This window comes from Fusarium flagelliforme, assembly GCF_020744385.1.
Source record: "Fusarium flagelliforme strain FIESC 12 MPI-CAGE-AA-0113 chromosome Unknown B0J16scaffold_8, whole genome shotgun sequence".
Taxonomy (NCBI): Eukaryota; Fungi; Ascomycota; class Sordariomycetes; order Hypocreales; family Nectriaceae; genus Fusarium; species Fusarium flagelliforme.
In genome coordinates, this window is record NW_025763510.1 from 2,502,335 (window position 1) to 2,522,357 (window position 20,023).

The window sequence follows — 20,023 nt, forward strand, 5'->3', positions numbered from 1 at the left end:
CTGACTAACCACGTCAGCAAACGAAACACCGCATTTTCATGTTCTTTCAATCCTACTCAAACGACAACTGCAAAATGGCAGCTGTTGAGGTGCCGTTTGACAAGGAGTTCGGGTTTCTTAAATTCCATGATGACGTTGGATTCCAAGGCCAAGATGAGATAGCTGTGAAGCGAACAGCTTATTGGTCCCACTGCGGACCGTTGATCGACACGTCAGACGCTCTTCCATCAACATTTCTCGATTTCGAAACGAGAACATTTACAGGCTCTGTGCAAGACAGACTTGTCCCGTTTTTAAATCGCGCGAATAGTGTTCTTCACGAAAAGGGATTTCAGCATTATTTTCTCACAATACGAGCTTCAACGCCAACTCACGACTTTGACCGTCCGAGATGGCATACCGACGAGCTCTTCTTCACCGACACACTACCGGGCACGAGGCTGGGCCTAAAGTCATCGTACACAAAAGCTCATCAAAACAACGGGACGAACTGGAAGATTTGCACAACACTTCTCGGCCCATCAACACTCTTCCTTCCCCATCAACATCAATCGTCAGCACGAGAGGCTCAAGAAACTGCTAGGCGCGCCGCAAGTACAGACCATAACTGCTCATTCCTTACATGTATAGCATGTGCAGCAGCCTCCGATGCAGTACGTAACGAACTCGCATCCACACTAGCACCTTGTGGTGCGGAAGTGGCGGAGTTGGGAGAGTGTGCTGTTTTCAAAGTTGGACGCGAGTTTGGAGCTGTGCATTCTGAGCCCTGTATGAGTGAGGGTGAGACGGGAAGGGTATTTGTGAATGTTGTACCCGGGACAGAAGGAGAGCTGAAAGAGTTGATGGAGAGATGGGGAATGGAGTTCCCTAGGCAGTGGGAATTTCCCAGACAATTAGGGATTGATGATAATTAGCATGATTATTGGAGTTCTCATGAGATGGACTATTGACAGATTGAAACTAATTTTCTAGGAGAATAATTGACAAGTTTAGTGTTTTTCTTCAGCATGATGTTTATGTGCATGAGCAAGAAGTCTATTATGGAGTCTTCTTACACATCCCTTCAGTCAATGGTAGTTATATCAAATCCTCCGCTCAGTGGGTCAACATGAATGAAGCAACTGCTGGCAGGGAGACCTGACACTTCGAACCCCTCACTGCTCGCCCTTATTTACTGTTTAAAGCACTACCGATAAACACCACTTCAACAGCGGCGAACCTATATCAGATATTAGCCCTCGTTCACGAATACTTTATAGCATACTCACGTAGCCGTAGCAGCAAATATCTCAATCCTCTTGGCACTAGTAAAGAGTTCCAATACTACAGCAAACACGACGGTGAACAGGACAGTAAGGCCAAGTCTAAGAGTCGTTGATGGGAGAGTATTCAGAACAAATATCGTCAAAACAGGAAGTGCCGACGACACCATGACAGCGACGAGATTACTCGCTTTGATGAGCTTGGAGTCCGAATACGACGTCAGACCTGATTCGACGTCGACGATTCTACCGGTTTTGATCTTTTGGCTGAAGATACGATGGAATACTCGGGCCATGACGACCATAATGAATTTGGTGAAGGGATCAGAGTCTTCAGCTTGTTGGCGGAGCGAGATGTATTTTGTCACATCTTCGGACTTCCAGGTGTAAAGTTCGGTACCGCCCATTTTTGCTGTGAAGTTGTCACCGCCCTTGGGGTCTGTAAGCCAATCTTGTAAGGCTTCTAATTGCGACTTTTGGGGAGTTGGTAGTTTTGATAATTCTGCGACTTTATTGCAAGTAAGTACTCTGCATAGGGTAGTTGTGAAAGTGAATTGACTAGATACCTTGAAGAAGTAGAGTGTCTGGCTTGTTAGAATAGACTGTACAGGGAGGGTGAAAACTCACTATACTCAATAATTCTTGACCGTAGAGTATTTAAAAGGCTGAACTGGTCATTGCCATCTTTATGAACTTCTTTGTCTCCTTCCACCGGTGCCGAATGACGCAGGGCGTGGAAACTACCCGAGTAAATTTGTCCTTCATCGTCATCCTGCTTGCATCTCAATTGAAAGCGGTATTGAAGCTCAACGATCTCAGCTTGTAGCGCCATCAGCTGGATAATATTAATCTCGTCAAACCTCCGGAAAATTGCAAGGTTATTATCCTCCTCCATAATTCTGGCGAGCCGATGATATCTCTTTGGCGAATCCGTCATTATTCCTGTATTTTATCCGTTTGAAACTTATTTTTGACCTTCTGGGAACAATGTACAATTGAAAGAGTAGACTGGAAGTGAGGACCTGAAATGTTGGCGGGGAGGAAGCAGACTAGGCTATCTGGGGGCTGAAACAGGCAGTCGTGTGGACTGCGCCACCGATGATTCTCTCAGCCCTTTATTGGACGGCCTATGCACTTGTCTGGCATGCTGTCAATGTAAGTGGATAAATCAATGTTGGAGGCCGCAGACAGGCGGTGCACAAAGAACGCCTTATGCACATTATTTTCAACCCCTTCCCAGTTATATGGCAGTCTAACGAGTTATAAATACCCTGAGTGGCTACCTGCACCCTTTCGAGTCTGCCTCATTGATCAAAGCACTTGTGTGCAAAGAAAGAAAAGCATATACTTCCTCCCAAGCTTTTACCATCTGCCAGCAACCACTGATCATGGACCCTTTCCTTTTCGCTGCAACTTTAACGTCGCTCGCCTCATTTTCTGCCTCAGGTCTTCTGCTGATTCAAAACTATGTCAACAGCACCAGAACTCTGAAAAGAATTCAAACCGAGGTTCAAATTATCCATCTTATATTGGAGGAATGTCATTCAACCCTCCCTGAAATCGGTTCATTACCGCCATCAATTACATTGGTTGCGGAGAGCTGCATTTACAGACAGTATGATCTATTAAAGTTACTAGATCGATTATCGCAGCCTAAAGCGCCCAAGTGGATACGGTCTGCATTTATCACAATTAAACAGGACGAGTTACTAGTTGTCTATAACTCGTTTCGTGACTCTGTGCTTCTTCTCAGAGATCTGTCATCAAGGTCAGTAGAAGCCTCACGAGTCGTGTTTTCTTACTGATGAAGACAAGTCTTCGAACAGAACAACACTTCCTGAAACTTGGGTTCGTAATTCCTTGATTACGCGAAATACTTTCTCACAATCCGACAGCATCGCAATAGCCCAGGTTCTATACGAGAATGATGAAGACGATATTAACGCCGATCCTGCCGGCACCTCGAGTACCAAGCCATCATCATCCTCCAAGAGGAAGACTCAAGCCGCATTCGCCGCAGACGTACAAGAGCTAATGACCAATGACTTTACCCGTAGCCTGGTTGTCATCATCCACACCAAAAACGAAGATGGAATCCTCGTCCCCCAATTTGTACCGGTGCGAAGCAAATACGACACAGGCAGCGATGAGAACTTTGTGAGCGCGGAGATACTGAACAAGAACGGGATTGATCCAACATTAATTACTACGATTCCTGAGGAGAACCGAAAGAAGCGTGAACTGCACATGTTGAACAACTTTACCTTTATCCCAAAGCAAGAAGTCCGGCTGTCCTGGCACAAGCACAACGACATGAGACAACGAGAAGACGTCTTTATCATTGTCGAAGATGCACCTTTTGACGTGTTGATCTGTTCGAAATTATGGAAGGTCGATTCAGTCAAAACAGGCTTGTTCTTGTTTGGGAGGAATAAATCGAAAGGTACGAGTTTCATGCTATGGATCGCAACTTGGCTAATTGATTGCTAGCTGAGAAGCGTGAGCAGAAAGAAAGGGCGGAGAAGGAAGAGAGGGATGCGCAGACTATGATTAAAGAGCAATTAGAAGAAGCAGAGAAACTTGTCGCACGAGGTTGAGGGTTTAAGTCCAAAGGTATACGACCAATCAGTATAGGGTATCCACCAACGTTACTGAATCTCATGATCTTGTATGATACAAATGAAGAGCGAAGCGAAGACTTGGATTCTTGGTGAGATAGAAGGGTCTAGGGTGGGTTGGGCAATGAAGCAGCCGCCGTATTGATACGGGCCACTTGTTTACCGGTTTCAGCTTGTCTTCTGCGCCATAATACTCCCTTTTGAACGGTATGAATGGATTGATTGAACAAATAAGACAACGCAGAGGTCTGACTGACAGACATGACTATGTACATATGGGAGAGATGCGATCACGTGATCTTACAATGGCCGATGTTCAACACTTTCGGCGAACATTGGATGATGTGCAATTTTGTGTCCTATTTTCATGCTCAAGTGGTAAATTGCCAAGCAATTGTGGATAGGTCTCACACCGCCTCCATAATCTGATAGGATGATACCAAAACTTCGAAACGGCCAGGGGGGTCTGGTTGTTGGGTACTTGAATCAGGCTGAGCGCTTCATGTTTTTATTGGTTAGATACAGCGGTAAAGGACCTGAATGCAATTGCGCCGTTTGACACGTCAACTTACATGCAGCCACCAGATTCTGTATTTCATATTACTGGTGGCCTGATTTTTTCTGGGCGGTGTCATTTGTGTCAGCATTGTATGTCTGTTTAACCTTGGTAGCCAATATTCTTTGTTTCTCATCTCTCACCATCAATATCAGAATAAAGGCCTTTCATGTTCCTCAGTCGCAGACAAGGTATAATGAATTCACTCATTGAGAAAAAAAACCTCGCATTCCGGGACGTCGAACCTGGGGGATCCCCAGTAGAGACATTTCTCAAAGTCTGGCCTCGCCTAGAGCCTCATTACGGAACCATGGTGAAGCAGTTGAGGAGCGCTTTGGAAGGAGCACTGAGCGTTCGCTGCACGATTTCTGCACGTGTAAAATCCTTGAGTTCAATCTCAAAGTCAATTGAACGACGGCAAATTCACCGGAAAGAACAGTACAAGACAGTTGACGAGATCTTTGACGACTTACATGATCTCGCCGGCTTTCGTATTGTCGTTGACTACCCGTCGGGTATCTCACTTGCCAACGCCTTCGTCACTAAGAACTTTCAAGTGAACTCTACAAATCTCTTCAACGCAGATAGAGAAGTCCCCGATGCCTGGAAACCTACTTTTGGTTCCTTTCAGAGCGAGAACCATCATGTTCTCCTGCATCCCGGTGCCAAATACCCGCTCAGCCCCTTCTGTGGAATCTTGTTCGAGATACAGATCTTCAGTCTAGCTGAGAGCCTATACAATAGGCTGGCGCATCCTCTACTCTACAAGAAGTCCTCCGGCCAATTGTCCATCAAAGAGCAAAAGATGATCGACGTCACCCATGGACTTTCTCTTTGTTACTGGATATGCCTTTCCTGTATGGAAGACCGCCTTGAAGGGGAACGAACGGAAGGGATTCCCAGTCCAATTCAGAAAGTCGCCCAATTGGATGGGGACCAGGCTGTCGACATGGAGTCGGTCGTGAAAGCTACACCCTACCCAATGCCCGCACCTGGCGCAAGAATTCCTATTGAGAAATGTTTGGATTCAGTTAAGGATCTGTCAGAAGAGGCAATGTCTGCGGATCAACTTCATAGTCGACTTTCTGTGCTACTGACGTGTGTTATTGAGTTCTAGCTTATGCTTCTCAACGCTGACGAAAGAAATTTAGTGGTTCAAGCCAGACAGCTACAACCAATGCAAACTATGGATCCGGTCATATCGTGCAGAACTATGGTTCCGGTACCTACAACAATAGCAACAACACGTATAATAGTGGAGGAGGGAATATATCGTTTGGTAAGCCTTGACAGTACCAACGAACGAGTTATGAGGGAGAACATACTGGATAGCAGAAGATCAATGAAATCATTTCCGTTATATCAGCGGCGTTTCCCAGATACACTCGATTCTTTTCGACTCGATTGCTAACTCATTTGATGTGTCTAGCTAAGGACGATACTGAGGACGAGATTCGCAACGCGTTCTGGGTAACGGATCCCCAATCTCACAAAGACGATATCCAAGAACGGAAGGGTGGTTTAATTCCAGAATCGTACCGTTGGATTCTACAGGGCGAACATTTCACAAAATGGTATGACCAAGAGTACTCACTGCTTTGGCTAAACGGTGATCCCGGCAAAGGCAAGACAATGTCCGTATGTGGCATCATCGACTACATCAGTGCCTCGTCAGGTTCCAACACCATTCTTTCATACTTCTTCTGCGATACCAGCGACTCAAACTCCAACAACGCCACTTCTGTCTTGCGTGGCATCGTCTATTCCATCATCTTCCAAAACAGTATGGCCTTGTCCTATGTTCGAGAGCGATTCAAGAAACTCAGCAAGCCACTCTCAGATCAAAGACTAGCATGGCCTGTATTACAGAAGATCTTCATCGGTATCTTTGGCGCAATCAAAGATCAAGAGACCTACTTGATCATTGATGCACTTGATGAATGCAGGGAAGGCCGTGACAAACTTCTGGAATTTATCGTCAAGCAATCGTCATTGCTGCCCATCAAGTGGCTTGTTTCAAGTCGCAAATGGCCAGTCATCAGAGAGATTCTAACGACTTTCCCTAAGTTGCTGGAATTGAGCTTGGAGGATAATGAGAAAGACGTCTCTGCTGCAGTCAGCCTTTACATATCGCACCAAGTGGAAGAACTCTCCAAAATCAAACAATACGACTCGCAAAGGAAAAAGGCCGTCGAAGACCACCTACGTTCAAAATCAAATAATACATTCCTATGGGTTTCTCTTGTTTGCCAAATGCTGAAACAGATTCCTGCGTGGCAGACGATGAAGAGGCTAGATGACTCTCCGGCCGGGCTTGATGCACTGTATGGGAGGATGTTGGAGCAAATCCAGCCTTCATCTAGAAAGGAAGGAGATCTGGGGTTTGATGAGCTATATGCGCAAATCATTTCTTTCACTTTGGGTGCCTTCAGACCTTTATCTTTGGATGAGCTTTATTGCTTGCTTGATGACGAGGAGATCGCTGTCAAGGACCTCGATGCTATTGTTGCGCTCTGCGGTTCATTCTTGATGATTCAACATCGGGTCGTTTACTTCATACATGACTCAGCGAAAGATTACTTACTTAATGAAGCAAGCGGTTTCCGATTTGACTCAAAACAGCAGCATGCCGTACTGTTTTCACAATCACTCGGCAATTTGACACGGTCACTCCACCGCAATACCTTGCACCTGAAATCTCACGATACACGCAAAGTGCATGAAGGCCTTGGATCCATATCATATCAATGTCTTCACTGGATCCCACACTTGATTGAGTCTGAACCGTCTACAGCAACACAAGAACTGATGGCTGGTAGCCTTGTCGACAATTTCCTGCGCCAGAAATTCCTCCTTTGGCTCGAAGCTCTTGGCCATCTCAAGTCTATTGGCCTTGGTATTAGTGGGATGTTGAAGATGGAACGTATGCTTGATGTATGTAGTTTATATCTATTGAAGTCCAGTGTTGCTGATCAGCGATAGAACCATACTTCTCAACTTAAAGACCTTGTTCAAGACGAAGTGCGATTCGTCCGTTACCACCGGTTTGGCATTGAGCAATCCCCTCCCCAGGTATATTCATTGTTGAACTTCACCCCGAGTCGGAGTACAACCAGGAGGATCTATGAGTCAGAGGCGCCAGCCTGGTTTACTTTGCAACAAGGTTTACCTGATTATTGGCGTCCATGCATACTGACCTTAGAAGGTCATACTAACCTTGTCGTTTCCGTCGCTTTTTCTCACGATGGACGTCTCTTGGCATCAGGGTCCTCTGATGGAACAGTTAAAATCTGGGATGTCTTGACAGGCGCGTGTTTACATACACTTCAGGGACATGATGACGGGGTCGGCGTATTGGCTTTTTCAAACAAGAACTACAATGTTGCAACAGAATCTTACGACAACGCCATTGAGATCTGGGATGCGAATAACGGTGTTTTGATACGAACACTCCGTCACCATAAGGGCAGGATTCGTGCTTTGACTTTCAGCAAGAACGGGAACCTTATGGCGTCAAGCGCCGCTGATGGGACAATAAAGTTGCTTGACACGACTAGCGGCGAGTGCACACGGGAATTGATAGTAAATGATGGTAGATCCAACGCCTGGTCCATTGCTTTCACCCATGATGACCAGATCCTGTCATGCGGCACCCACGATTCTGTGTTCATATGGGATCTCAAGGATCAGACTGAACCCCACCGAATCGGAAGGGACGACGCCTCTTTCGCCGCTGCGTCGGTTGTATCATCACAGACGAATGAGCTCTTTTTAATAAGAGATAATGACGTTGAGGTGTGGAACCCAGTAACGAAAATGCGTATCCGGACAATCAGATACCCTGTGTCTTTTTCAATTCTCAGACGGACCTACGGGGGAAAGTCAGTTATACTCTCCAGGCATGGAACGTTACTTGGAGTGATTGTAGACAACGAGGTGAAGATTCTCAATCCTTCGACACTCGATTGGGTCGTACAAATTAGCCAAGGTTCAATAAACAGTGCCGTCTCGCCAACATCTGATACACTGGCACTCACATCTGGCCCAACAATCAACATCTGGGATCTGTCAAGTATAGCTCATTGGAACTCTTCGTCGCCGATAGTCGATACCAGGCCGGTGTTCTCCAGCGATGGCTCGTTGGCTGTCACGGGATCAAATACAGAAGCGGAGCTAACCATCTGGAGTTCCTGTACTGGAGATCCTACTGCTTTTGCTGGACCCTGGCATTTCAAGTGGCTAATGCCATTTTTCTCCTTTGATGGTCAAATGCTTGTACTGCCATACTACAAGAAAGTCCACATTAGACATGTCTTTAAAGAGGAGGTTGGTTTCATGGTTTCGTTTCCTGAACGTCACAACGGTAACCTAGCGTTTTCTCACGATAATCGCTGGCTGGCAGTTTCCTTTCGCACACACGTCAGTATCTCTCAGCTCGGCCACACCCCGTTTGAAAAGATCAAAATTAATTCTAGTTACTACTGTGGGGTTGCTGGATGCTCCTTCTCCCACGATAGTAAGACTCTCGCCGTACATCATGGAAAATACGTCGATTTGTATGACATCAACACATGGCGATGCAAATTGACCCTCTGCAACGCGGAACGAGAGGGCCTCAAGTCTCGTACTGTCTTATTTTCTTCTGACGACAAATTTCTTGCAACTACCTCACATGATGCTTCCAACAGGGAGACCGAACTAAACGTCTGGAATCTGGAAACGAAAGCTTGCACGAGGGTATTATACACAGAAGGATGTTTTAGGCCTCTCAACCTAGACGTGTCCGCGTTTTTGCAACTGGAGACTGACTTGGGTACGTTCCAAATTATTAATGAAAGGCTCCAACCCCTTGTCCCACCCAAGTATGCGATATCTAAGGATTTGCAATGGATACTCAAGGGCTCCGAACGCCAAATATGGCTCCCACCCGATTATCGACCAAAACGGGACACCTCCTTTGCGAAATTCCGATTTTGCAGGAGTTGTTCGAGATTCAAAGTTGCAATTACCACGACTGATCGTCGTTTAGTAATTCTTACACTTCCATGATCATGTTGGTAATGATTTGTTGCAAGGTGAGAAACGCAAGCAGAAGGAATCGGTCAAAAAGGAAAAGACATTCGCGAACTACGACTAAGGAGGAGTCGGAAGAAACAGGAAGAATTGTTGCATGAGGTTCATTGGAGCCAAGGTTTTAGGAATAAGGTTATTGAAAAGGCCGTGGCAGCATTCGCTGATATCTTGCGATCCATTCCAAATATGCGATTCTTCCATCTTTTCCGCAGGTACTGCATAAGAGTACTCCTACAGATCAACCTTAACGGCGATCATACTCTTCGAATAAAATCCTGTGACAAACAACCAACCCTTCTTCTCCCCCCCTTCCAAAACCGGATCAATACCAATCAACACAGCCGTAGCGGCTGACCTCAACCTCCGTCCATCATCCTCAAAAAGAAGCTTTTTCTCCCATTTCCCATGCTTACTTTGCGCGAGCCATACCATCACGGGTTCTGTGCCAGTCGCGACACCAACTGACTTTGCGAGATCCCCGGCCTTTGAGAGACCGGCAGAGACATAACCGCTGCTGTCACCCCCAACGTTCGAGAATGGGTCGGAGTACCATGAGGGATTATCCACGGCTGTGTCAAAGTGAATGGTTTCGTGGATGGAGAGGCTGTTGTTGGCATTGACGTTTGCGATGTGAATATCACCGCTCGCCGCGCTTCCGATGGCGATTTCGTCAGGTGTTCTTCCGTGGCCGAGACCGTTGTTATTATGAAGTCCAGTAAGCGCGACAAAAGCATCAATCCCACTCGTCGCGTCCTTGGAAGTCAAATCCGTGATCTGAACAAAGATCGTGGTAGACCATTTCGCGCCGTAGTACACATCCTCAATCTGTCGCATAATGCCCTCCCGATAATGATGATCATTGGTAACATAGAAACTATCCAACGATCTCACCACAATATCATTCGGCGTCTGAATTAACGGGTGCGATATAGAACGAACATACTTTGCCGTCAAAGAACCAATCCGATGATGGAAAATCTCAATCTGAGAAGCACCTTTGTTCCCAGCAAACGTCTTGTCGCGCAAATACTCGGGATTCGGAAGATGATTAATCGCAAAGATATAAACCGCACCATCGTCTTCCGGATCAGTTATAACATCAATACCATGCGTAACAAACGTATCCCCAAACTCTTCAAACTCCAGTCTTTTCCCAGTAAAGGATTTTGGATCGATGACGTGCAGAGACCCACGCATCTTGCGGGGATCATGAAGAACGCCAAGACCAGGAAACCAAGAGAATCGTGACTCGTACGAATCTTCACACGCGGTAAAGAGAAGACTGCTAGGCTGATGAAGATGGAGATCCTCGCAGAGCATTGTATCTGGAATGGTGATCAGGTTGCCATCTTGGATGGGCGTGGGGTTTGGTTGGCGGAAGACGCCGAGGACGGTGGTGAAGCGGGTGATTGGACGGGCGAGAAACGCGGCGAGACCAATAGTTATGGCGGCGAAGGCCAGGGCTTTCGGGCCTGCGATTGATGATTTTTGGGTGGACATTTTGATGGTGTTTGAGGGAGGTTGAAGGTCGTGGAAAGTGGATGAGGGGATGGAGATGGCACTAGACTAGACCGATGTGCCGAGGTCCAATTCTTTGACAATTTGGGATTGGTTTGGCTACGATCGACATAGCCGTGATCTAACTACATTTATCCAAGAAGAAAGACTATAGATATCAGAGAAGGTGGTTGCTGAGAGCATGAGAGGTGAAATAATTCGGTCATTGTATGCGAGTCTGGACCAGCATTTAGGTTACTTTATCCTCACGAGCCAACTCTTAAAACACCTCCTCTTTGGTAGACACCCAGCGGAGGGAGCTCTATTGAGAAGAAATGATCTGTAAAGTCCCATGACAATGTGGTACCGGTCTGGGACGCATCTGAGATCTGTCGATTACCAGCTGCTGTCGTTGGGGTCGCATAATCAAATTTATGGCTTACATCTGTTTAGCAGTGTCCACCGCGATCTGCATCGCCGTAATGGGTTCTAAAATTCAGAAGGGGGGATTCGTCAGGGCTCTTGCCTTGCACTGTCAGGCAGCTGATTTTGCATGATAGGGAAGGCACCGATAGAATTCTATGGAATCGTTTCGAAGGCCCGCGTCTACTCCTGGCACTATGAGAGAGTTGTCGCACCTGCCGTGCTCAAGAGTAAGAAGAGACATACCTAGGTAAGTTGCCATTTCCCCCAAGACAGTCCTTTCTTCCTCCTCCATCAAACATCTTTTCAATCTGCCACCGCACGCGCGCTCTCCCCAAGAACAGCATCTCTCCATCACATCCGCGAGACCGCCAGCGTCAAAAGGCGCGTCACAGCGATCTTCGAATGGGAGGCCAAAAAGGCGGTATGTACCCTCTACACTCTGTTCTTTTCTCCCGCTGACTGAGCTACAGGAGCGAACCGCCACTCCAGTAGGTGTCCCCCGTTACCCGGAGATAGCATATTACCAACGTGCTCCCTGTCTTTAGGCTGTTTCTGCCTCCGTAGAGGTATGTATCTTGAGCCTCTCTGATTTATTATATTCTATTCTCATTCTAACGTTTACCTCAGGCTCGTATGGCCGAGATGCGGGCCATCAAGGCCGAGAAGAAGAAGGAGGACGACGACAACGAGGACACCAAGACCGTCTAAGTCCATTATTACCTCCTATTATCCTTACCAACAACACACTTGTGAGTTCGACTTTCTCCCTACCTACTATCAAGTCCAACGCTAACAACTGTAGAACAACAACCAACATCCTTAACATCGGAACTCTCCTCGCCATTATTACCGTTATCATTACGGTATTTTTAACTCGCCCATATCGTCACCCTCTCCGCGGGGGGCGGGATGAACTCTTCGGAGGCGATGCGGGACCTGGTTAGTCGCCCCCCTCGCCCCCTCGCCCCCTCAGCGCCCGTGTCCTGCGGTATGACCGCGATAATCTGCCCGCTCCGAACGTTGCATCTCCCACCGAGCCGCAGGCTGACACCAACTGTAGGGCTACAACAACAACCGCGGCGGTAGACGCGGCGGCCAACCCCCTCGGGGGCGCGTAAGTAGCGCTTGATCCATTGTGAAGACGTTGCCCGCTAACTGATAGCCTTTCAGCGCCGCCAGCCCCCAGTATGTTGGAGTCTTTTCCGAGCATGGTGCAGTATCTTTCTAACAACTATAGTACCAGAGCCAAGAGGCCTGGACAAACGTGAAACAAGCCTTGGCTAGCAGCACTTAAGACATTCGTCACTGATATCAAGCAGACCTCTTCCCATGGGCGCACCACCACCGGCGCCCCCTCCGCCCTCCTCCTCCTCCAACTCCTCATCCTCTCCCAACTCCTCCACCTCCTCCTCCCCCCAGCCGGCCCCCGACGCCGAGAAGGTACAGTTTTTAAATCCACTTCCATTCCATCACTGCTCAATGCTAACTTCACCATAGAAAGCCAGCTTCCGACGAGGAATCCAGGGGTGGAAGACGAGAGCTCAGAAGGAAGAACTTGCCAAGGATGGTTCAAAGGGTGTCTATGTACAACTCCATATTTAAATGCATGCTATTCTCAACGGTCTTCCACGCCACGGCGGTCACTAATTTGCCCTTCTGAATGGGACAACAACTGCATGGAATAACAGAGCCTTCCGACTTTTCATAGCACCCGTTCCCGTTCGTTGCAACAGGCGTGTGCGGATTGAACTTCGGCGACCTCAGTGAAGAGACAGTTAATGGCTCTAAGCAACACTAGGACATTGAACAGGGCCAGGCGAGGGGTTGACGACGTGATCGGAAAGGCAATTGACTGGTTGACACACATCCCTGATCCAAACTTGCTTCTTCTCATCCGTTATGATAAGTCAGTGACAAGAGAGCATAAAGGATGAAATGTTTTGACGACTTTATGAAAGCTTAGACTAACACTTAGACGACTCTTTTGCAAGAACATAGTCATTCACGATTCTGAACTTCTTGAAATGTAATCAATAATATGCAAGATCAATTCATGTGATATCTAACGCCGCCCAATGCAATCATCCAAAACCTAAAGATAATAAATAACGCGACCCTCAAACAGCCTTCTTGCCGTTCTAGACACAGCACAGCTAGCAATCTCATCATCTCCCTTCTTCTCCACCACAACAGGAATAGTTCCCTTTCCATGCTCAATCAACACTTGTCTCTTACTAGACATGTCTCGTCCCTCCTCAGATACAGGCGATGGTGTGCGCTCAGGTGTAGGAGGCCCCTCAACCTGGGCAGATAGCTCAGCTGCGATGGTGCCCTGGATACTGACTGCTGAACCGAGACAGACTGCGCCTGTGAGTTGGAAGCTGGGGTGGGGGAGACCCATTGAGTAGGATTGAACGAAAATATCAGGTGTCTTGCTGTCGGGGGATCGCTTGGGTGGTGAGAGGAGAGCGATCTTGGGTGTACCGCGGGTAAGACCAGCGGCCTTGGTCGATGTGGCGAGACCCATTGCGACAGCTGCTTGACATCGTATCGTCTCGACAAGAGCGTGCTTGGTCTCAGGTGCGTCATCGGACTTGAGGAGTTCGGCGACTGATGCCGCGCTAACCATGACGAAGGGGTTGGCAGCGTCAATCAATGTAGCGCGGATCTTGAAGGGTGCGAGATCAGGTAGTAAAGCCGTAGGATCAACCTCAAGCCAATCTTGCTTGTTACCCGTAGGAAACAAGCATCCAACCATACTTCCAGCGGGATCGACGAAAGCGCACTTGACTTCACTGCCAGCGGTCTTAACACCGGGAATGTAAAAGTCTCCATCCTCCTTGAAGTCGCCATTTCGGTCCAACTCAACGGTCTCAACGATGACACGGCTAGTGTTCGTGTTAAAGATTCTAACATCAATCTCCGTCTGACCTGGCTTAGGAGTAACAAGTCTCTCCTGCACAGCAAAGGGTGCAACACCAGAACTCATGTTTCCACAGTTTCCGGAGAAGTCAACAGACTCTTTTCCAACGGCGACTTGGACGAAAGTGAAATCGACGTCCGCATCTTCACGTTCTGACAGCGCAATGACTGCGACTTTGGAAGTTGTGCTGGAACCACCGCCGACACCGTCGACTTGCTTTGTGTCGTTGTTGCGGGAGCCGAGGGCTGAGATGAGATGGGGTGCCCATTCGGATTCCTTTTCGGGAAGGTCTTTGCGGTGGATGAAGAGACCTTTTGATGTTCCTGCACGCATGAGAACGCACGACAGGGCGTGGCGGGTAGGATAATGATCCTCTTGTTGGGGAATCTTGATAGCCATGATGGCGGTTTGATTGAGTATAGGTGATTGGGTATAGTATAGTTACAGCGCAAATCTGTATGATTGCATCAAGTAAACATTATTTTGGAGCAGCGACAGGTAAGCGACAACAAAACAGTTATAAATCTTGTTTCCCTCCATTGAATTCGCCATTTCTCGGGCTTGGTATGACATGGTATCCTGCCCCGGAGTGTCATGTCCCGGGAACGGCAGCAAGAATATGTGGAGATGCCGTGGGACAAGCCGTCTGTTCCGATGGTGTTCTGTCCCGCGGGAAGACGGGATCTCAACGACCCATGTACTGAAATTCTCCCGAATTAGACCCGTTAAACCCGAAGATTGGGTCCTCCAAAAACGCAGCGTCTTGATTAGATGACCAGTACTGGTTCTGACCCCATTCCATCTCCATGACAGGGTTTGGGTTCGGGTTCATACCCGCGGGAAAGTTATTTGCGGGGAAGTACACGGGTTGTTGCTGGTGCAGATAATGTTCCCCATCCTGAGGTATTTTCGGGGGTTGAAACTGGGGTCCGATCTGGTTCTGGTTCGGGCCGTAGGGGGTTAGGTCGTTGTTCATGTTAGGGTCACTGTCGCGCAGGAAACTTTGAATGATGCCGTCGATGTTGATCCAATCTGAGCCCGGGGAGGGAACGGCGCTGGTGCTGTTCACCTCGACGGTGGGCATATCTTGAGGTGATGTTTCGGTGTTTCGGGTATTGCTCGTGTTTGGTAGACCCTCAAAATTGTCGACCTGATTCTGTAAACGCTGCTGTGGTTGAGGCTGCTGATCTCGTGTCTTTGTCGCTGGTTCCGCTTCGAGTGCGTCATCGGGGACATCCTCCACCACAACACCATACTTGCTCATCAACCTGTGAATAATACCCGCAGCCTTCTGCACCGCGGAATTCGTTTCTTGATTCTCTTTGAAAACCGCCAAACACGTCATGAGATTGAGATACGACGTAGAACCCTTCCCATTTTTCGCTGCGATGCGGCAGTGGATGGTTGCTGCGACGTATGTAGCGTAGGAGATGAGATATGGTGCGCGACGAACGGAAAAGGCGCGGTGGTAGGCGCGGAGTAAACCGCAGATGCTAGAGGCGGCGGCGGAACATTTTATGACTGAGTCGACGGATATGGAGCGGAAGGTGTTGTAGAGGTGGCCGTCGGCGACGAAGGGACGGTGGAGGAGAATGACCAGGACATTGTACATGGCACTAGAATGTCGGTCAGATTGAGACCATCGAGTGAGACGAATAACTTACTGAAGACTCAGAACATGAGGCGGGGGAACTTCACCACCAGGCTGGTTCGCCACCTCGGGCTTCAGATGATCAGGCAGAGCATCCTGCCACTCGCGCAACTTTCGCTGCAGCTTATCCAACATCTTGGATAATTCACCCGGGTTCTGTTCCGTCGTGCGTACCGTGTAGATACAACTCATGATGTCGCTCATGACGATTGACAACTTGCATAGCGCGGTGAAGGTCGAAATGCTGTACGCTGGTGAACCAGTATAATTATTCTTGAGCGTCGAGTAAGCAAAGGGCTGCCAGAACTCGAGTTCGGAGTATGTGTCGACGAATTTGATGGGGACCATGGCGTCGGCTTCTTTCAGCGTGACAGGACGGCCTTGATAGAGACTTTGGATCTTGTCGACCACTGGCTTGGGTTAGTATTGCGCTGTCGGAGACAAGGACAACATACCGAAAGCACTCCAAAACACGCGCCGACGAATCTCGAGATCCTCATCAGAAAACAACTGGGAATTCGTCAGATCCACGTGAAGTCCCAAATCAATCAACATCCTGAACGCGAGCCCAGCATACAGCCAAGCAGCACTCCGTTCATCACCCAACGCAAACAAAGAGTTTGTCATGACCAGCAACGCCTGGATAGTAGTAATATCGCTCCTATCCAGCGAGCCACCGAGTAGCTCTCGCACCCTCTCGCGATACCGCCATCCTGCAGTGCGTACATCGTTGGGGTCTTTCCGCACTTCCAGCCGTGGACTGAACTTGGAGGAACCAAAGTAGATTGCGTTGAGTAAAAGTTTGGAAAAGTAGGGTCCACCGCTGGCCATGTCCCGCATGAAAGCCGGGCGGTATGTAATCAGGAATGAGTGGTGCTGGCGGTTCCAGTGGAGTGAGAGGAGGTGCATTCCCAGGTCTGGATCGACGCCGTCAAAGTCGAGCTGGCCCTTGCTGTAGTGAATGTCCTCCAATTGGCCTTGACATGACACGTTAGTCTATCACTTGTACAAGTATAAAGAGGTACCCACGCTGCTTGGCTGCTTCTGCGATAAGACCTCTTTCAACCCAGTGGTCCGGCATACGAGGATTACTCTCCTGCTCAACGGGTCTTTCCTGATCTTGGGCATTATCTTCGAACAGCGCGCTTGTGCGACCGTGGTAACTTGATTCGCCATTTGCTAGCACCAAAAGACGCGCGACGCCTGGATCCATGGGTTGCGAAGCTGGTGAATCCCAGGATTGTTGGCGCGCAGAGGGAGCGGCGGTAGTGGACTTCGCATCATTACTACTACCGCCATCATGACTTCTTCTTCTTTGCTGACTACTATCTGCTTCACTCTCACCGGTAACTGATGATCCGGGGACTACCGTAGCGCTGGGAGAAGCGGTCCTCGCTTTGACGGATTTGCTCTTTAGACGCTGATGTCTCTGCCGACCTTCGGCTTTGGATACATCGGGAACGGGTTCGTAGACGCATTCTTTTTCGTAGGTTTGGCAATTGATGCATGACGGGCGTTGACCGTTGCACTTGATCTGGGTAGGGATTAGTCCCGCGGGAGGATACCAAGCATGAGGGGAGACCAATGAGGGGGGAATGGGGTAAGGTACCTTTCTTTTTCGGCAAAAGGTGCAAGCTTCTGTAGCACGTCTGCGGATGCGAGGCTGTGCGTCAGGCATTTCGAGTAGCGGCCGTTGATTGACTGTGGAAGGGAAGAAAAAAGAGGGAAGAAAATGCCACGGGAAGAGCGGGAAGAAAGCAGTGACCAAATTGCCTTGATTTGTGTGGTTTTTTGGACTCGGCTCCACTGTTGATCCGCGGGCTGTTTACGGTTAGCGCGGCTTCTCCGCTCGTTATCTCCGTTCCTCTTCTCCAACAGCCACTCACCACGGTCAGTAATTCTTACCCGTCAAGCCCACAAACAGATTCCGTTCCGTTCTTCCCCATGGGATGTCCAATTGAGCGACTAAAATTAGTGGATTCATTATCTTGAGGCTCAATTAATTAAACAACGTTATTCATTTAATACGCGGCTATTTACCTTTCCTTTCCCCCGCTCCTTTTAGCATCTCTACCGTAATCTCTTTTTGGATAACGAATTCAATTCCCCTCACAACCGCCAAGATGGACGCAGTACAACAACCCCTCCAACAAATCCCCAAGCAAATATCCGCCCCCAAAATCGCACCCCAGCAAAAGAAGAAGATCACACCAGGAATCTCTCTAGCTGCTGGTGCTGTCGCTGGTGGTATTGAAGCGAGTATTACTTATCCTTTCGAATGGGCCAAGACTGTGTCGCAGTTGGGTGCAAGACAGCAGGGTGTCAAGGTATCGCGGTCGCCTTTTGCTGTTATTGGCAGTACGGTTAAGAGCGATGGATTCCGAGCTATTTACACTGGATGCTCTTCATTGATCACTGTAAGTTTGAGTTTCTGGTTTGTGACGATGGTGACTAATTGAAATAGGGAACTGCTGCCAAGGCTGGTGTTCGTTTCTTGACTTTTGACTCTGTCAAGGCTCAATTGGCCGATTCAAATGGAAAACTCACACCTGGGAAGAATATTCTCGGTGGTATGATTGCTGGTGCTGTTGAGAGTGTGACTGTCGTTACACCCACTGAGCGAATCAAGACTGCTCTGTAAGCACCCATTTCAATTCCTTCGCTCATGTACAAATGCTAATTGAGACAGAATCGATGATGCGCGATCAGGAAACAAACGTCTAAATGGCGGTTTCCACGCCCTCCGCACCATCGCCGCCGAGCGCGGTATCAAGGAAGTCTACCGCGGTCTCACATCCACAACTCTCAAGCAATCCGCCACCTCGGGCGTTCGCATGGGCTCTTACAACATCCTAAAAGAGATGGTCGGCTCAGACGCAAAGAACCCCTTCATCACTTTCGGTATCGGTGCAGTCGCAGGTGTGGTTACCGTGTACGCGACACAGCCATTTGACACCATCAAGACGAGATCGCAGTCTGCCAAGGGTGTTTCTATGGGTGAGGCTTTTACGGCTGTTTTGAGGGATGGTGGTGTGAGAGCTTTCTGGAGTGGAAGTACCATGAGACTTGGACGATTGATTTTGAGTGGTGGTATTGTTTTCACGGCTTATGAGAATATTGCTGCGCTTTTGATGGGCGGAAAGTAGGGGAGCTGATTGAAGAGACGAGTTGGGAAGGGGAAGGATATTGGACATCACAGCATCTAAGGTGTTTGGGGGTTTTTGTTTTACCTTGTTAAGAGATTTCCACATTAGCATTTGTTGAATAGAATGAATTCACGAACGTTCAATGAACAATTGTAATTTTCCCGGTGTTTATGTTCACTCTGCAATTTCCATGACGATGATCAACTCAACAACATAATGGGGAGATGACAAGATCAGTACGTGCCACAAAGCTTCAAGAGGTTCATAGAAAGGCAACTGATTAATTTTCAAAATTTAAATTTCTATAACGCATTCAAGAGAATGCTTCATCTGATATCGAGATTCTTCAATTGATCCGAGTTACCCTACACGCAAAACGACGATGACCTCACCAGTCCACTTCAGTCAAGTTCGGCATACCCATAAAAAAAAAAGATAAGAATTTATGCATAATAACTTTATGCAACCTTGTTTCCAAGACTTTCCCCAGATCCCCTCCCCACAATCTCAACGTTGATCAGCGTTGTCAAAGCATTGGCAAAAGCTTTGTTCATTCTTTGCACTTGGCATCTTGTAGAATACAATTACAATTATCTCAGCGACCGTTTTGAACGTAATGGGTAAACTGTAAACATCACGCAATTAATTCCGATGTCGCTCTCTGTATTTTCAGCTTTCAGCTCGCTAAGCATGACTCAAAGTGCAGCTCGCCACAATTGACCGCTGACTGGCACCCATCATGTGCCCAGACCGAAACAACTCCCGATCTCAGCATCCCGGGCCATCCCCGCATCAACATTTCAACTGACCCGTCAAGATACCCACGTTTTCCTCCCCAGTCCGGGGTAATGGTACGATTCGGAGTCCAATA

The 20,023-nt window shown here is 48.1% G+C and overlaps 8 protein-coding genes across 8 annotated transcripts; 4 read left to right on the forward strand and 4 right to left on the reverse strand.

Annotated features, from left to right (window-relative positions):
• The first annotated feature begins 26 nt into the window (after window positions 1-26).
• On the forward strand, window positions 27-991 carry B0J16DRAFT_351136 (uncharacterized protein). Its single transcript, XM_046129148.1, has one exon. The coding sequence runs from the start codon at window positions 39-41 to the stop codon at window positions 912-914; it is 876 nt and encodes a 291-aa protein (XP_045978292.1). The 5' UTR covers window positions 27-38; the 3' UTR covers window positions 915-991.
• A 97-nt stretch (window positions 992-1,088) lies between these two features.
• On the reverse strand, window positions 1,089-2,260 carry B0J16DRAFT_419188 (uncharacterized protein). The gene is made up of 4 exons (XM_046133808.1): window positions 1,890-2,260; window positions 1,829-1,846; window positions 1,269-1,770; window positions 1,089-1,219 (listed from the first exon to the last, which is right to left on the reverse strand). Exons 1-4 carry the CDS (start codon window positions 2,197-2,199, stop codon window positions 1,168-1,170), a joined length of 882 nt encoding a protein of 293 aa, XP_045978293.1. The 5' UTR covers window positions 2,200-2,260; the 3' UTR covers window positions 1,089-1,167.
• A 320-nt stretch (window positions 2,261-2,580) lies between these two features.
• Window positions 2,581-4,087, forward strand: B0J16DRAFT_351138 (uncharacterized protein). Its single transcript, XM_046129149.1, has 4 exons — window positions 2,581-3,030; window positions 3,078-3,110; window positions 3,158-3,705; window positions 3,753-4,087. The coding sequence occupies exons 1-4, from the start codon at window positions 2,651-2,653 to the stop codon at window positions 3,857-3,859; spliced, it is 1,068 nt and encodes a 355-aa protein (XP_045978294.1). The 5' UTR covers window positions 2,581-2,650; the 3' UTR covers window positions 3,860-4,087.
• A 518-nt stretch (window positions 4,088-4,605) lies between these two features.
• On the forward strand, window positions 4,606-9,573 carry B0J16DRAFT_365494 (uncharacterized protein; the record flags this gene model as incomplete). The annotated part of the gene is made up of 5 exons (XM_046130012.1): window positions 4,606-5,534; window positions 5,588-5,715; window positions 5,866-7,370; window positions 7,419-9,420; window positions 9,512-9,573. 5 exons carry the CDS (start codon window positions 4,606-4,608, stop codon window positions 9,571-9,573), a joined length of 4,626 nt encoding a protein of 1,541 aa, XP_045978295.1.
• A 24-nt stretch (window positions 9,574-9,597) lies between these two features.
• On the reverse strand, window positions 9,598-11,228 carry B0J16DRAFT_199198 (uncharacterized protein). The gene has a single exon (XM_046122936.1). The coding sequence runs from the start codon at window positions 11,007-11,009 to the stop codon at window positions 9,741-9,743; it is 1,269 nt and encodes a 422-aa protein (XP_045978296.1). The 5' UTR covers window positions 11,010-11,228; the 3' UTR covers window positions 9,598-9,740.
• A 2,243-nt stretch (window positions 11,229-13,471) lies between these two features.
• On the reverse strand, window positions 13,472-14,897 carry B0J16DRAFT_199211 (PrpF protein-domain-containing protein). The gene has a single exon (XM_046122938.1). It carries the CDS (start codon window positions 14,752-14,754, stop codon window positions 13,525-13,527), a length of 1,230 nt encoding a protein of 409 aa, XP_045978297.1. The 5' UTR covers window positions 14,755-14,897; the 3' UTR covers window positions 13,472-13,524.
• Window positions 14,898-17,712, reverse strand: B0J16DRAFT_199210 (fungal-specific transcription factor domain-containing protein). Its single transcript, XM_046122937.1, has 5 exons — window positions 17,616-17,712; window positions 17,036-17,540; window positions 16,462-16,983; window positions 16,020-16,416; window positions 14,898-15,971 (listed from the first exon to the last, which is right to left on the reverse strand). Exons 1-5 carry the CDS (start codon window positions 17,682-17,684, stop codon window positions 15,041-15,043), a joined length of 2,424 nt encoding a protein of 807 aa, XP_045978298.1. The 5' UTR covers window positions 17,685-17,712; the 3' UTR covers window positions 14,898-15,040.
• A 208-nt stretch (window positions 17,713-17,920) lies between these two features.
• Window positions 17,921-19,262, forward strand: B0J16DRAFT_312133 (mitochondrial carrier domain-containing protein). The gene is made up of 3 exons (XM_046125034.1): window positions 17,921-18,423; window positions 18,471-18,643; window positions 18,696-19,262. Exons 1-3 carry the CDS (start codon window positions 18,130-18,132, stop codon window positions 19,150-19,152), a joined length of 924 nt encoding a protein of 307 aa, XP_045978299.1. The 5' UTR covers window positions 17,921-18,129; the 3' UTR covers window positions 19,153-19,262.
• The last annotated feature ends 761 nt before the right edge of the window (window positions 19,263-20,023 follow it).

Excerpts from the sequence above, each read along its gene's own strand:
- B0J16DRAFT_351136 (XM_046129148.1), top strand. The coding sequence starts at position 39 with ATGTTCTTTCAATCCTACTCAAACGACAACTGCAAAATGGCAGCTGTT.
- B0J16DRAFT_419188 (XM_046133808.1), bottom strand. The coding sequence starts at position 2,199 with ATGACGGATTCGCCAAAGAGATATCATCGGCTCGCCAGAATTATGGAG. Across the intron at positions 1,220-1,268 it reads ATATTTGCTGCTACGGCTAC|GTTCGCCGCTGTTGAAGTGG; the intron begins GTGAGTATGCTA and ends TATCTGATATAG.
- B0J16DRAFT_351138 (XM_046129149.1), top strand. The coding sequence starts at position 2,651 with ATGGACCCTTTCCTTTTCGCTGCAACTTTAACGTCGCTCGCCTCATTT. Across the intron at positions 3,111-3,157 it reads CAACACTTCCTGAAACTTGG|CATCGCAATAGCCCAGGTTC; the intron begins GTTCGTAATTCC and ends ACAATCCGACAG. Across the intron at positions 3,706-3,752 it reads TGGGAGGAATAAATCGAAAG|CTGAGAAGCGTGAGCAGAAA; the intron begins GTACGAGTTTCA and ends ATTGATTGCTAG.
- B0J16DRAFT_199198 (XM_046122936.1), bottom strand. The coding sequence starts at position 11,009 with ATGTCCACCCAAAAATCATCAATCGCAGGCCCGAAAGCCCTGGCCTTC.
- B0J16DRAFT_199211 (XM_046122938.1), bottom strand. The coding sequence starts at position 14,754 with ATGGCTATCAAGATTCCCCAACAAGAGGATCATTATCCTACCCGCCAC.
- B0J16DRAFT_199210 (XM_046122937.1), bottom strand. The coding sequence starts at position 17,684 with ATGCCTGACGCACAGCCTCGCATCCGCAGACGTGCTACAGAAGCTTGC. Across the intron at positions 16,984-17,035 it reads CGCAGAAGCAGCCAAGCAGC|GCCAATTGGAGGACATTCAC; the intron begins GTGGGTACCTCT and ends TGTCATGTCAAG. Across the intron at positions 15,972-16,019 it reads CCTCATGTTCTGAGTCTTCA|TGCCATGTACAATGTCCTGG; the intron begins GTAAGTTATTCG and ends CCGACATTCTAG.
- B0J16DRAFT_312133 (XM_046125034.1), top strand. The coding sequence starts at position 18,130 with ATGGACGCAGTACAACAACCCCTCCAACAAATCCCCAAGCAAATATCC. Across the intron at positions 18,424-18,470 it reads GATGCTCTTCATTGATCACT|GGAACTGCTGCCAAGGCTGG; the intron begins GTAAGTTTGAGT and ends TAATTGAAATAG. Across the intron at positions 18,644-18,695 it reads GAGCGAATCAAGACTGCTCT|AATCGATGATGCGCGATCAG; the intron begins GTAAGCACCCAT and ends TAATTGAGACAG.